The sequence below is a fragment of the Trachemys scripta genome, chromosome 3 (genome assembly GCF_013100865.1).
Source record: "Trachemys scripta elegans isolate TJP31775 chromosome 3, CAS_Tse_1.0, whole genome shotgun sequence".
NCBI classification, from domain to species: Eukaryota; Metazoa; Chordata; order Testudines; family Emydidae; genus Trachemys; species Trachemys scripta.
Genome location: NC_048300.1, coordinates 111,491,120 through 111,507,651, shown reverse-complemented (window position 1 = coordinate 111,507,651; position 16,532 = coordinate 111,491,120). Strand labels below are relative to the sequence as shown.

Here is a 16,532-nt window from a genome sequence, read left to right as displayed (position 1 = left end):
AATCACATGCTCCTCTTTCTCTGTGTCTCCTGGGACTTCCTCCGACATCCCTGCTGCATCTTCACGCAGGCCCTCCATGGCATCCCATCATATGATGAGACTGGGTGAGGTTGAGGAGGGAGATGTGAGGCACTTCAGGGTCCATGCTTGTAGCCCTGGAGAGCACCTAGTCTTGCTCATCATAGCACAGGCATGTGCTAGGTCCCTTCCCGGAGTAACTAGTGGAGTCCTTCACCCTCCAGTACAGGAGCCTGAGGTGCTTCGTATGCTCCCAGCACTGCGAAGGAATCTGATGAATGCCTGCCTCCTCAAGCCTCTGCAAAATCTCCCAGTACACAGGAATGTTTCTGCCTATGTGGAAAAAGTCATGGAGGATGGTTTACTCTGATCACACATTGATTAGGATGAGGGTGTGCTCCAGAGACTAGGCAACTGCTCTCAGACCTTGATCCAGGATTGCCTGTACAGATCAATGGAGTTCAGCAGAAAACTGTTTGGAAGTGCTCAGTGCAGATTGCTACTACTGCTGGCAAGGGGGCAGGAGGCAGGGACCTTTATACTTTTGGGCAAAGGTCAGGCAGCAAAGGGATCAGTGCATTGTGGGAATGGCCCTCAAGGATTATTGATCCCCGTAACCTGGTATATATGCCCCTTGCCCTCGTTCACACTGTACAGTCGAATGGGTACAGGGCTATGCAACATTGGCGGTGTGTAAATACCCACGCCCCTAATGCATGCTAGCTTTTGTGCACTGGACTGTACTTCAGGAACGTGCTTCAAGGTTTCAGATGTGAACAAGAGGGAGGTTATGGCACAACAATGTACTTGTAGCTGTAGTCAGAAGTGTAGATTTGCCCTTGGAGATATTGGGCCCAGACCATTTAGCACCTTGAAGATATGAACCAAGACCTTGAATTTGACTCCTTATTCTATGGGAAGCCAGTGTAGAGAGCACAGGACAGGTTTGACACTGATGTTCACGGTAGCCTGTGCTGCTGAGGATACATGCTGTAGCATTCTGTACTAGTTGGAGTTTCCTAAGGGGTGGTGGCTTCATGCCCAGGTACATTGCATTGGTAACTCTTCACTTGTTTAGAGACACCATGCAATAACCGTGTGAAAACAACTAAGGTCTACTTTGCTAAATTATATTTATTCAGTGCAGTCCATCTGTGCTCTGTGAACCTTCAGTGCCTCAGCTTTCCATGGATACCCTTTATTATTGACAGAATGCATCTCCCTTTGAAAACAGCAGTTGAATGTCCATCACTGTATCTGAGCCAATACATTATTGTGAAAAATAGCTGTGAAGTTAAAATTAAAACAAAGGTTGATATACGTGCATCAAGAAAAGAGCTAGAGAAACATGAGAGAAAGAGAGGTTTGTTTTATGAATCCTGATTATCTCGCGGGAGACAAACTTCCATTTGTGTTCAGAGCAGAACAATTTCTAGCTTAAAGGCACTGTTTTAATCAGCAAGCTCATCTGATGAAATGCTGTAGGATTTACTTATATATTAAAGGAGTTCCCCAGATATTTAAGAGATGCAACTGGATGCAATTAAAAGATCAGTAGTAAGCATAATTTGTGATACAGTTTGTTTGCTTCACTTTGTAAGAGAAGTTTCATTAATAACATGAACTTGTGGCATTTTAGCAAGAAGTGAAATACCAAACTATTGTCAAAATGTCTTTACTACTGTGACTGCCTACCAGAGACGCAACTAACTAGGATCTGATGATCTGTAAAAAGAGAACAGAGAAACTATTAAGCTGAGGCTCACATTCAAGAGTGGAATCATTTATGAATGTTTCTGGGCCTAATTCTTTGCTGAATTATACTCCATGTGACATCATTGAAGTCAATGGGGTTACACAGGATTATGTCAGTGGAGTAATTTAGTCCTCTATCTTTATGCCAAGTTACCAAAGGAAATAGTGAACCAATAAAATAGAGATGAAATGCTGCTGTTAACAGAAGATGCCACTGTTCTTGGTACAATAGGTTCTTTGTGTCCAACAGCGAATTTTCATGCCTCCCTGGTGTCAAATCCTCCCAGCAGAGCTATAGGTCAGATATGAAATAAATGACTGAAATGATCATTTAGCTCTGTTGTAACATAGAAATATAGCCTCTATTGATGTTTTTTGTGCTCCCAGTAGAGATTTAACTATCCTCCACACACCATCTGCATTGGTTGCAAGTGATCTCCAAATGGAGACTTGATCTGGCCAAAAAAAGGTTTTTTGTTATCATTTGTTTGTTTTTTAAGTCTTCTGCATGACAAATCTAGACTCTAGTATCTCAAAACTGACGATGATGTTATGCAAAAGCGTTAGACCAAACGATCACTTTTCAGCACAAAAAAAATTAAAGAGCCTAGACTCAGTTGACTCCATATCATCTTTATGTAGACCTTAATGATGAGCTAGAAGAGGTAGTAGTCTGTTAACATTATGTAAAGGAAAACTTCTCAGATATCATATGTGACGGACAGCCTTGAAGAGCACATAAGATGCTGCAAAGAGCTTTCACGTGGAATCTAACTTCTCAGAGACAACCTACTGGACTTGAACCAGTAGAAGGACTAATAGAGGAATTACATTATATTTGGCCTATGCTATGTGTGATGTTTAACATTTTTGGAAAATATTATCTGGGGTAATCCACTGGTGACCGTGGTCTTCCAGCACAAATATATATGTTCTTTGAATGATATTGTTTCCATTTAAGATTATATTCTGTACACATTCTTACCAGGGGGAATCTAAGGAACAAAATCTGTGTTTGCCAACTGCTGTAAGAGACACTGACATAAACATATCCATAAATCTATCCTCCGATGTAGGACTAACTATTTCTTGGATCTGAGAGGGCGGTCCAGACACACAAACCCCTTCCACAGTCACAACTACAGGACTCATTTCCAAGTGGCAGATGAAGGAATACTCAATGAGACAACTCTCAAGCTCATTGGACTAGATCCTAGGCCTTCAGTTTTTTCACTGAAAAGTTTTTTTGGTTTGTTTCTTTGTTTCATTGTTATTCTCTCCCCTCCTCCCCCCCCCCATGGGGTTTCATTCAAAAATAGTATTTCTGACAAAAAAAAATCCAAAACAGTTGCCAAAAATCAAAAACATTTAGTTTTTGTTTTTCAGTTGTTTAACAAAAATGCACATTTGTATGGGAAATTTTTGCCTAAAGCAATTTTCCTTTCATTTTTCTTGGAATGTTTTGCAGGGGGAAAAAATAATTTCCTGACTAGTTCTAATAGAGTCACAGAAAATAAGAGAAATCCACTCACTAAAGGACATAAAGAACTATAATAAAGAATTGGCAATGCCTCAGCAAAGAGTCTAGGAAGTTTTTGGGTTTGGTGTTTTAACCCAATTTTTGTATTGGCTTTATATCTAATACTATTACATTTTGTTTCAGCTGGCAGGGTTCATCTATGCCTGTTATGTTGTGAAATGTATTACTGAAGAAGAGGACAGCTGTAAGTACTAAAGCTTTATTAATACTAGATGAATTCTTTGTGATATTCTTAACTCTCCTGACACTCTCTGAGCTTCATCCTAAATACTTTGTTATAGGGTCGTCGGGAGCATGCCTTCGGTCCCACACACTTGATCTATTAGTAAATGTCTAGCAAATCAAGGAAGTGATTAAATGCAACTTTTTAAAAAATTCTTTAGTATTCTGAAAGCATGACTTACAGCTTTTTTTTCTCAGCAACATGTTGTTAAAGCAAAACAAATCAACTCCCCTCTCTCCTAGAATTTGTAAACAACACTTTTTTTAAGACTGTTATTAACTATTGTGAAAATAATTGGCTACTGATGGGGGTACATCTCTTCTGTGTTGACTGCAAGGGATTGTAACAGCACTTCTGGCAAGAACTGGCTTTAGATCATTGCAGGAATTTCATTTAAGAGAGGTGAAGCTGTGTTCCTGTTTAGGTCCTGCTGCTCCAGTGTACAATTAAAAGTAGTGGAAATGTTTAAAAAATATCTTTAGGTTTCTCTTACTTACTTGTGTCAATAAAAACCTGTTGAGGAGAATTTACTGTGAATAGAAGCTATGGATCCAAGTAATCTCATTTATTATTTATTTTAACTTTGATTTTTTTTTAAAAAAAAGAGGCACAGCAGTATTTCAGTGCAGTTTGGGATTGAAATGCTTCAGAAACAAATATCCGGACTGCATGTAACTTTGATAAAATATACATGAATCCTAGAGACAGATTTTTCCAACAGGAAGCTTACAGGCTTTTACTTGATTGGGAGCGATAATAAACCTGGTGGGGTTTCCTTTGTATGTTTTGCTGTGTGGAAAATAGCTGGAACCCTATAATCTATTAGTTTTGCAGTGCCACTGTGAGCCATCATGGAGATTTAGCATTTAAGTAAACCTCATTTCCAACGTCCTAGAGAAGAGATTCATTTCAGCCTTCTTTTGTTTTTGTGGAGGTAGGAGTGGAATATTAGTAAAAAGGGCTCTGAGCATGTTTGCTGTGAAGGCCTACCCATTAATGTAGTGCCATGTCATGAAATGATGTAGGCATAAGCTCTTTGTCCTGTTGTCTAATTCGATAAGTTGGGTAGCAACAGAGCTAGAGGAGAATTAGACCACCCCAAAATGGAATCATATTTAAAACAATTCTGCCTCCTCTTCTAAGAGAGTACATTCATTTTCAGTTTTCTGTAATGCTGCTGGGCCAAATCGAAGTAAAAACTGAGTAAAGACATCAAGATTTGGCTCACTGAACAGGTGAAGAATTAATTAAAAACTCAAAAGATTTCTCCTGTGGTTTGTAAAATGGTATTTCCGTCTCAAAACATGTATAGCTAACATTATACAATTTTCCATTCACCGTTGTGAGAGCTACCCGGAGAAAAAGATGTTCATGCTTTTCAGGAGATTTTCTTGTAGATTTCTTGCCTATTTTGGTTCTCTTATAACTTTGCTAGTGTACTATATACCATCGGCCTGATCCTCCAAGTAGGTGCAGCAGCTTTGCACCACACCAGCAGTGGAATCTGACTAAAGAGTCAGCTTATCCAGTTCTGGGAGCATCACCACAGTGCAGGGATGGCCCCAGATACATAAAGCCAGCACTGAGGCTTCTCCACCACCATTCCACCTGGGGCCAGTTTATGGAGCGAGGCCAGAGAAATGGGAGTGTGGTTGAGATGCCCCTAGACTACAGTGATCCCCAGCTATGGTTTTAGTCTTTTAATTCTATTAACAGACGTCATAAAGCAAAGCAACTTGAGGAAAGTTCTCCCTTATACTATGGGACCAGTCCTATATACTATGGCCCTGGTTTAGGGGAGTACAAAAATGAGTTTTTCTCTGCCTTTGCATGGCACCCTGACCTATAACATGTGCTCCTCAGCTGGGCAAGAATTTGGACCCCCTACATCCACCTTTATTCATGTTTATTTTCTGATTTCTGAATTACCAGTTAACTGTGTTTTCTAGTCATTCTCCTCCCTTTCCCTGCACATACATCTTTTACGGCCCCCTGTCAGGACAGTTAAGTGTCTGCTGTTGTGATTTCATATTTCCTGTGTTTATATTCTACACACAGATTCTGTGTGTAACTTCTTCAAAATATTCTGGGCCAGATCATCTCATGTGCAGCAAGCCAGAGTGAAAAGAGAATGCTTTCAGGAGAAGGGAATTTTATCCCCAAGGGAACTCCATGGTCATCACTATAGCCTAAGCCCCTGCAAAAGCTGCAACTCCCATTTATGTGGTTGTTTCAGACTGTTGATCTGAGTCACTGCATGGCGCACAGGGATTATAAATCCGACCCCAGTTGTGCTGGTTCCCTGATACTTACTTACCCCATATATCAGAACTACTTTGGTTCTGCTATATCTGCCAGTTCCTACATGCCCAAAAGGGGAAGGAGGAATTGCATCTTTATATAGATCTATATCTTCTTCCTGTTGGCTGTTTCTTATTTATTTATTATATTCAGGTGGTGTCTAAAGAGTACAATCAAGACCAAGCCCCTATTGTGCTGGCTCTTGTATAAACATTGTCCTTGCCCCAAAACACTCACAGACCAAATTGATTTTTAAAAAACAAGCCACAGACAAAGGGTAAGGAAATGAGATGCAACCGTGACAGTCTTTTGGGGCGCCCAGAACCGTAGGCCCCTCTGCCACAGCAAGAGAGAGCTTTGCTGGAGCTTAAATTTTGTGGCAGCTCCAGTCTGCCTGCCTCACCAGCAAACTCCTCGAGACTCTGCCAGTCTATCTTGCCTTGCAGCTAACATTCAGTGAACCCCAGTTCCCTAGAGATGTCTCTCTGCAGTGTCCCGTTCCTCTTGCTGGACTCTTACAGAAATTACCAAGTCTGCTGTCTCTGAAGAGACAGAACACACACCGGGCTGTTGACTCCACTGAGGCTGCAAACCTTACTTAGTATACCAGCAGTGAGATGAATTTATAAACCAGGAATAAGTTTATTAATAAAGAACAGAGATTTCAGTGATACTATGCAGAGATAATAGAAACAGAAAATGGTTAAGAATAAAACAAAATACAACATATTTTCTAGTGTGTAAAATTTTACAGATTACAATCCTGGTCTCAGGCACTTTCTCACCTACAGTCAGTTCTCAGCATCCTCAATCCACATGCTTGGGGGAATCCACCTTTTCACAGATTCCAAGAGTGCTGGTCCCTTTGGGAGTCCCTTTTTTCCCCTTTGGCAGTCCAGAAATCCTTTGAAATATATCCCTTGAAAAGTAAGTCCAGACAAAGTTCCTCTGCCCTTCTGCTTGCTCTCTGGGGTGTTGATGCCTTCTTCACCCTCTGGTCAATTTTCTTTCTCAACTGGCTTGATCACTTTGTTTTCCTTAAATGCAAATGTACTTCTATTGTACTTTGCTTGCAATCTACCCAAGTGGTTTTCTCTTCACTGGTTCACTTGATCTATGCAGACAGATAAATCCACAATCCCTTTTCTGGGGCAGGCTTCTTTATCAGCTGCCTCCACAACATATTTTAAGACCATATTTCTAGAACCCATATATAACTCTTTATACACATGCTGTACATACATCACACAGTGACATTAATGAGCAGAGTGTCACCAGTTTTTATGTGATACCTTACAAGACACTGTTTGGCTGAATATTCTGACAACAATCTGTTGGGTGTGTCTTTTGCCGGTTGGCATAAAAGGGGTCTTAGGGTCACAGCAATATGAAAGCCAAGTGATCAAGCTTATGATGGGTGCCTGATTTACTTAACCTAGAGCGTTTGACCTAACGCTCAGGTCTTTTCAGGCTTCTCAGGTCCTCACAGTTATGTCCATAATCTCAGGCTTTTGGTTGACCCCTGCCATCAGTGGTGAAACAAGCATGAAAGTGGTGCCAGATAAAAGCAGAGGAATAATAGAAGGAATAATGGGGGAAGGAAATTAGGTGTAGGGAGAAAGTGGAGCATAAGGTGGGCATTGTAGCCAAAAGGAAAAGCTCTGGCTTTTAACTTGCCTAATGCAGGCCAGTATAATGGGCACACTTCTTGTTAATTCCATGTTGTTTTTTATTTGTGGTGTGATGGGAATAGAGGCTGTGGTGAGGCGAAGTGTTAGGAGGGGCTGAGAGCATGGGAAAAAGGAAGGAAGGGAAGGAGAATTTGGGGGGAGAAACATCCAGGGCAGGAAGAGTAAGGCTGGCAGCAGGGAGACAGTAGGAGAGTAGGGTGGAAGGCGATGGGGGACAAACAACCAATCAGCAGACAGAAAAGAATGGCCAACATTCTAATGGTAATAAACACCCTGCTGTCATCCCCAATGTCCAAGGGCTGTGAAGGTGCCTCACCCCTTGCCTTCCTAATGCTACTCTTGGCTGTGGCTGAATAAGTCCCTGTTGCTTCTGTGGGACCTGCTCTGCCTCCTGTTTCATGTGCCCAAGTAGGGAGGGAGACTTGAAACTTGGAAGCCTTGTGCTTCTGAGAGGAATTCCCCTGGAGGTCTAGATCTGGGAAGAGGGGAGGGCCTGAGTCCCCCAGCTGGGCCTCCCATTACTCCTCTCCATCATTTGCCCTATTGCCATTGGTATGACTCAGTGATTGTCATTCTAACTTCATTAGCATTATTAGTGCAGCAATTAAAAAAATAAACCAGGAAAATGTTGACAGCTATCTTTGCTTGGCTGCATTCAACAGCTGTAAACTTACCAGAGCTTCTCATTTGTTTCCTGAAATCTTATTAGGGCTACAATTTTAAAAGATTACAAACTATTTTTAATACTTTGAAATGTTCATTTAATGGGCTTTTGCTCACTAGCAGTTTGGCTCCCTGCTATAAGCTGTTAGCTGCCTTCCGTAAAGTAAATTCAACATATTTTCAAAAATGTTATTAAATATTCAGATACTTAGTGAGAAAAACAGGAATGGCATCAATAAAACAACATCCTCCTGGGATTTTTATACTGCAGGAAATTAAACAAGGAACCTGGCTGCTTAGCTGGAATGCACCCGCACCAACTTTCAACAGACTCAACCTCTCCTCTGCTGGTGGACGAGGAGTGGTAAGGGGGTCAGTGGAGCCCAAAGGTGGGCAGCACTGACTAGGGAGGAGGTGCAGCTGAGACAGCAGGGGGATGTGCCAGTGCAGTGCATCCCCACCTAGCACCATCCATCACCGGGGCACCTGTGCAGCCACAGTTACAAACTAAAGCTGACCTCTTCCTTTGTAACACACCCTCAAAGAAGACAGCAGTAGAACTATTATCTGTCCTGGAGCACAGGGAGGTCTGCTTTGCATCACCCGGTACTAGCAGGGGTGAATCTAAAATATGGCAACTGTGGCTTCTCACCTTACTGTGCCACATCACTGCCTGTTAAGAACTTGTTCCCTCTTTTGTTATTTCAAGGTGAAATGCAAAGCAAAAATGACAGCTTTCCATGCTGAATATCCATCAAGCCAGACTTTTAGGGATATTTGGCACAGAAATAAGTTCTAAGTAACCTTTTTTAATTTCTTTACTCCCCTCAGTGAAAACCTCTTGGTACTTCCTGATTCACTGAAGATATCCCAGAATACAATGTCACAGATACTACAACCCCCATAAATCAATGATATTTGTAATGTTAAAGAATGAGGTGCTCTGGGATACCAGCCATGAACTGATAAGTGCCATGATGATTTCACAAGGATGGGAAAAGAGAATTTTATTTGGTTAGTTTTAAGAGATGTGATCTTCTGGCGAATGCACAGGATTGGGAGCCAGGACTCCCGTGTTCTATTTTTGGCTCTGATATAGACTTTTTTGTGACCTTGGGCAAGTCATTTAACCTGTCCATACCTGTTTCCCATATTTAAAATAGGGATAATAATAATAAATGTGCTTGGGGTGCTAGGCAATATCATAAAAACAGTTTCTCATTCATTAATAAAAAGAACACCCCAGCATAATTACAGACCAGGTGAGTAAAGACAAAACAATAATAATACTAACATACGTCTCAGGTGTGTTGGCAGGCCTTCATAACTTTGAGCTCTTTGGATGAAAGGGCATATAGAAGTCCAAGCTGTTATTGTATATTACTTTATTTCTGTGCCGAATGCCTCCCACAGTATGATTAGTGAGGCATTATTGAGAATTAGTACTATGCCTTAGTCTCTGCTTAAAAAGCTCTGAAAGTACAGTACAAAGAATCAGAAACATGTAATAAATGTTAAATTGCAAATCTGTCGCTCTTCCTCCTTGCTTCTCTCTGATGTGTGAATTGGGAGTTTTGAGGCTAAGAGGATAGAAAAAGTCTCCACTAGAACTGTGCCTTCTCCAATAGGACTGTTTATCTCAGTATTCATATTTGTGTTTATATGTTTTGCCTCAGGAAGCCATTTCTCAGGTCAGAGTAATGCAAAAGAAATCTACCACCTAAGAACTGAAATATCCTGGGAAGCCTGACTCCTGCATTATTTTGGCCCCATGAATGGCTCTTTGAGGCATTAAAAAAACTCTCAATAAATGCTATAAACCAATGCTATAAACCAATGCTTGAAACACAAATATGAGACCCCCCCCACATGCATGCACCTGTTTTCCCACCTGTTCAACAAGCTATTTGTGCCTTGTATGAGCAGACTGAGGCTGGGAGGCTAAAGATATATTTGAAATTTGTCGAAGTGCTTTGGCCCAACTGCACTCCCAAATTTACAGCCACTGACTGGCTAGAATCTTTTCCGTGTACTTGTTTCATTTAGTGCTGTGACTGCTACATAAAGCAAGCGAAGCCAAAGAGGGAGAGGGGGAAAGCAATGGGATGTTTTTCCGCTGTCAGGATGCTGATGCAAACACACACAGACTGGAGCTTCTGAAATCCCGTGACACTGTCTGACATATTTCATCCTACAACAAGCTGGCTTGGGAAACCAAACTACCACCACAAGCAATGAGCATGTAGGAAACTTACTGGGAAGTCTATACAGCATCAGCCTTTTGAAAGTAACAATAGCTGATTCCCACTTCATTACTTTCAGTTGTGTTCTAGCCTTAGAAGTGGCCTCTAATAAAAACAGAGAGGGTTGGCTTTTACCGTCTCATTCCCCCAGCAGCGAGATGTAAACACTCTGAATCCCAAAAGGTTTGGCCACTTGTTCTAAAGTACACATTGAAAACATCTAGGAAGCAGCCTTAACTGCCAGAGGGGGAGTATATAAATAGCAGATAGAAAAACAAAAACTAGTTGTGTTTGACATGTAAATTGAACTACACTATCCAGGTGTTTACAGGACCTACACAGACATTATGCTGCCTTAGGTATGATCAGCTGGCACTGTGCTGCAGAGAGAGAAACAAAGTGAAAGCTCAGAGGAGGGGCAGTTTGTTTAAATAATAGCAAGTAATTAGGCTGAAGACAAAATCAGCGATGGCATTTTATAATTACAATTAATTTAAAGGTTAATTTCCTTTGGTGCTAAAATCTTATTTAAAACATTTACCAGGAAAGGAAATTAGGATGTTACTATCAAGATGCACAGAGTGCTTCTGGGAATCCATGCCTATTATCACTAGAAAATTAGGTTAGGTTCAAAGTGGGAATTTCAATTCATTTTAGTGTATAATAGATGGTGGTCAGGACCTTGAGTCAGAAGGGTTGGTTAGAGTAGACTGTAAGATTTGCATTTTCTTTGTTTTCGGGATTAATTGCAAATGCTTCCAACAAAAGGGCTGGGTTTATATGTGAACAAGCTTGACATGAAAGGAAAATTGGCTATGGATTGCTGCCTTCATAACTAATGAAGTTGATGTTAAAGGAGTCCCTAAGAGACTGGGATGTGGCGTGAAACAAAATATATAAATAAATAAAATAATGTGGGGGGAACCTGGTGCTGTCTCTGGCTTCATAGATGTTAATTTCCCTTCTTCCTCACTGTCTTGCCTGCCCCTCCCCCCACATCCCTCACTGCCTCCTATGGGGATTGTCAAGCTCGAGTTTCAAAAATATCTAAATAACATAACATTAGTGCTTGAAGGAAGTAACATTTCCATTTTGGTGGCTCATCACGATGGAATACTGTTTAATAAAATCAATGAATTACAGTAGCCAAGGGGATGTATCTGCCTTACATTATTGTATTTTTTTCATTCATCATCCATTGCTGAATCTTATTAAATTAAAAGTGTTTTTAAATAAGGCTGCTTAAAATATTATATTGATTCCACTAGTATAAAAAGCCACCTTAGAAGCAAATTGCACTGGAAAAGATGCAGGGAGCATGCAAAGTAAATCTCCTTTCTATAAAGAGAGATTAATTTTACACCCAAACCCTTTCAAAAATCTTACTCTGCTACTCTCAGATGTAATTGTCCTTGGAGGAGAAACTCAAGAAAGGAGATCAAGATAATAATGCCCTACACAACTTTATCAAGTCCATAATAGAAATGGGTTAGTAACAAAGGAGTTTTGCAGTTCTGACTAGACACTCAGGTTAACCATTCATGATATACAGATTTACATCTTACTGGACGCTGTACAGTATTTCTCTAATAGCAAATAGTTTGACATCTAGTCTTAATTCAAACTGCTGTGTTTAAAGAGACTTTGAGTTGTGTCTACATTGGCTGGACTACCTACTGAGAATGCACATATATGATTAACTCAATGCAATGTATAGTTTGTCACCACTGCTCCAAACAAGTTCAACTGAAAAGCATTGTCACTCATTTGTCTGGCACTCTTTAAAGCAGGTTTGATATGAACAGCTAACCTCCAAAATCCCTTGTTTGGGGGTCCAAAGCTATTGAGCTGTACTTTTCAAGGTGTGTCTGCTCACTTGCACAGTCTGGCATTCTTGTATTCCGTCCAATTTAGTGTTTTCCCCATTGTAGGAGTCAAACTGGATTTTGTGTAGTGTCCTGGGTGTTCCTAGACCTATCTGACACATATCTTTGTGCTACATTTTCTCTAGTCTATTAGTCTAGTTCATTAGTCTAGTCTATTTCACCCCCTAAAGGTTTCCGTATTTCTTATTACTTTTGCCTTTTCCTTTTAAATTTTTGGATGGCTCTTCATTAACCTTGCCTCGTTAGTCTTCACACATTCAGGGCCCAGTTCTCCTCTTTGTTATGCTTATTAATTCTTATTATGCTTGTTTATTTGTATTGTATCATTTCTCATTTGCTATTGATATGTCAGTTCCTGCTCTGATTGTCCCATGATGCCAGCCTCCATCTTCCACCTTTGTGATTTCTGCCTGCTGCCTCTCACACTTGGGAAGCACTTCCCATAAACATCCACAAAATTAACTCGTTATCCTCCTTCTACACCCTTCTTAAAACTCTCCTCTGCAGTCAGGCCTACAAAAAACTTGACATCCGTTACACTATTGATGTGCAGAGACCACAGCCCATCATGCTGACCAATATTGTTACTCTCCCGTGTGGCTTTATCCATCTCTTGTCTCTTGGCTTATATTTAGATTGTAAGATCTTTGGGGCAGGGACTGTCTTTTTTTGTCCCATGTTTATGCAGTGCCTGGCACAATGGAGCCCTGGGCCAGGACTGGGGCTCCTAGGTTCTACAATAATACAAATAATAAATAATAATTGTGGTAGCATGGCCCCAGTCTGCGCTTTCCTTATCACCAGCTTAGCCCTTGTGATGAGATGGCCTATAGCAAATTCCGCCTAAGAATTCCTTTTATTAGTGCCCTGATGATCCTAGTTAACCTGCATTACCTCTAGATGGCACTGGGCAAAACTTATGGAATCCTTAGCTAATTTAGAAATATTTTATCAATTTAAAAATATCTCAAGGACACTTTGGAAATGTTCACATGCACAAAAATTGGAGAGCAAATGGAAATTGTTCTAGAAGGCCCAGGCCTGTCTGAGATATACTTAAAGAGAAAACATAAAATATATTTTTAAAATTATTTTAGTGGGAGTGGAGACATTTAACAGAATGGAGGAAGGAGCTTGATTGGGATGTGATAACACAAAATTCTGACAATCTGATTTTGCTGATTTTAGCTTATACCAGATGGAGTGAGGGAAGAGCTGGCCAGGGATCAGCAGGGCTCAGAGAGGGCCCCTCAGGGAATTGTCTCAAAGAACAAATTAAGTGGTATAAGGATCTGCTGGAAAACCTGGAAATTCATGAGCTACCAGAAGGGACTGCCAAAGAACGGTTTCCATTGCTGTGAAAGGGAATGAAATTGCAATTATGAGAGCACATCAAAACCAGAGCAGAGAAATATGGCTAGAGGATTTCCTTCTGCTAACCCTTTGGAACTCTTACATAGTTTCAATCTATTGCTATAATGTCTCACTGGTAATGGCACAGCTTCACAAACTGGCAGATACGCTCTTTGTCCCTGCCACTTTTCTGCTATCCTCTTCTGTGGGTCTTAATTGCGATATCCACAAGACAAAGCCTATGGCATTCGATTAGCATTGTAAGAAAACTTTTTTGAAGATTTGTATTAGAGCAAACCTCTGCCTATCTGCTGAACAGTGCATAACAGCCACGCTCACAGCATACAAAGGGTAAGGCTAGGGTAGGGTTGGCAGGCAGTGAGTATCACGCCATCACAAGACAGCCTAGCAGAAGGCCAGATGGCAATGGTAGCCTGCAAGAGCATGAAGCTCTTCCTCCTAGCTTATAGATTTTCTATTTATTTTTTAAGCCAGACTTCTGGTTTTCTGCTTTAATTTCAAATTTAATAAAATTGGCCCTAATTTCACGCCATTAATCATTTGTAAATTGTGTCAAGATTTGTAAAATTCAGCATTTTTGCACAGCTCTTAACTACATCCGGTAGTCTAGTCTAGTCCAGATAGGTTCTTATACCACCCTCATCACTGTGGTAGCTGAGAGCCTTCCAATAGTGCATTGAGTAACGTGACTGACATTTGTCATGTGTGGTCCATTCTCTCGCAGCCTCTCTCCAGGGGGAGAATTGTGTGTACCGTGGAATATTTTGTTTTGATAAGAATGATTTTTTGTAACATGTATGGCTATTTTCCAACCCACTCGTCCCCGCTCCTCCTCTCAAGAGTCTGTATCCTTTCATATTTAATCTGTACTGAATTTTACATCCCTACTAAATTTGATGAACGCCATAATGTCAGTGTTATTTCTATAGGCTCATGCTCCTAACTATGCTTGTTAAACTTCTTGGGTCAGATCCTAAGCTGGTATAAATTGCCATAGCTCTACTGAAGCCATTTGTATTATTTGCTGGAGGGGGATGTCCGGTCACCTGAGTTTTCTTTTAATAGTCTTCCCTTTTTTCCTGCATGGACATCATTTTGCTACATTATACCACATTATTTCCTGCCTACTTCTCTATCTGATTATGTCTTTGTTCCTCCCTGCTGGTCTTGGTAGAAACTCCTCACTCTTTTATATAAACGGGGCCCCTTCTGTTCAGATATACACATCCCAGCTTAATAGGCTCTTTGCACACCAACAAATGTCCAACAACTGAAGTTGAATACCGAATTCAGACTTACAATCCCATCCTACAGACTGAGACAAATTCAAAGCTCCTATTGACTTCAATGGGAGTTTTGACTATGTGCCAGGATTGCAAGATCAGGTCTTTAGTGGGTGTATTAATAGAAAATATGTCCATTATTTTGAGCCATAACCAATTTTAATTACATGACTTCCCCAGTTATGTCCTAGAAAGAGTTTATGGTGCTTTTGTAAACCTGACCTTAAAACCAAGGAGCAGGTTAGTATCAGCAAGGCAAGAAAGAGATTCAGACTCACAAATGAAAGTGAGCTATTCATTGTTAAATGTTCCATTACCAGATTTCAGGCAAGCCTCTCAGTATATCTCATCTGTTGATATGGTATGTGAGTAGGATTGTGTGTGTGTGTGTTTATGAAGGCAAAACATGATTAAAGACCTGAGTTTGGTAATGATGGTATACAAGATAAAAGTAAAATATAGTAGGCAAAAATGTGTTTGATGGATATGGTTAGGAATTGAAACATCTGTAATGATTCAGCTAATGAGGCTTATTTTATTCATCTCATGTTACTGCTGCCAGGAGTGTATCTGTAGTATGACACTTTTAGTGACCTTTCAGGCACAGCCAGGATAAAATGCCCAGCAGAAAGGGCAGCATTTTGCATACTTTGAGGAACTAACTCAAAATCCATAGGGAGCTTTTAGCACAGTCTGGGCACCACAGGCTTTGCAGAGCTAACTGAGATGCTGCCACAATGAAGAAAATGTGCTGCAAAGAAATTATAGGCATTCTCTGCATCAGAGTTAATATCATACTACCCACCATTCCTAGTTCACTTGCAGCACTGTTGTTGTACGTAAGGAGCCATTGTATCCCTTTAACAAGGTCACAATCATATTCTCTCCCCTACTGTCATCTGGATATACAAGTGGGGAGCCTGTACTGTCTGGTTAAAACAGAGCTGTCTCTATAGGCCCATCTTGTTTATATCACTTTGTAATCTGGCCTGTTTACACACTGAGTTTCCTTTGTGCAACAAAGCAAAAGACAGGGACACACTGCCATGCAGAGATAATAGCACTCATTTTTTTTCTGAGCCCACACAAACTCCTTTTATTGCTGGGAATTTGTTTCTGAACATTTTGGTTTAGCTTTCTGGGAAAGAACCTAGAAAGTCCCTCAAGATATTTCTTCTTGTGGCTTCAAAACAAAGCATCCCTGCCTGTGACAGAGTCATTTTGTCATTACTTACAGAGTACAACTTTATGTTACAACATACATCTGAACACACACACATACTATATAGAGGGACAGGTCCGCCCAGCTGACTTAAATTGGCATAGATCTGTTGAAGCCAGTGGAGCTATGCTGATTTATAACAGTGGACAATCTAGCCCAGACAGCTTGTTTTCTGAATTCTTTGTTCAGAAGGTGAAGGCTGAAAAAGAGAACATTTATACAAAAAGCAATTCACTACAAGACATACCAGCAAAGGCCTGTGTCACCCTTATCTGTGAATGTATCTGTGTTTGAATAAGAGCTCATTCATGTCCTCCTTAAATCTCAAGCCTG

General features: G+C 40.6%; 1 protein-coding gene across 2 annotated transcripts in view; it reads left to right on the top strand.

The window, feature by feature from the left end:
* The window catches only part of NKAIN2 (sodium/potassium transporting ATPase interacting 2), a 750,023-nt gene that overhangs the window by 719,787 nt on the left and 13,704 nt on the right, over window positions 1–16,532 (top strand). For both annotated transcript variants that reach the window (XM_034765752.1, XM_034765750.1), the window contains exon 5: window positions 3,437–3,497. In XM_034765752.1, coding sequence (XP_034621643.1) covers window positions 3,437–3,497 — 61 coding nt within the window. The remainder of the gene's footprint in view (window positions 1–3,436; window positions 3,498–16,532) is intronic.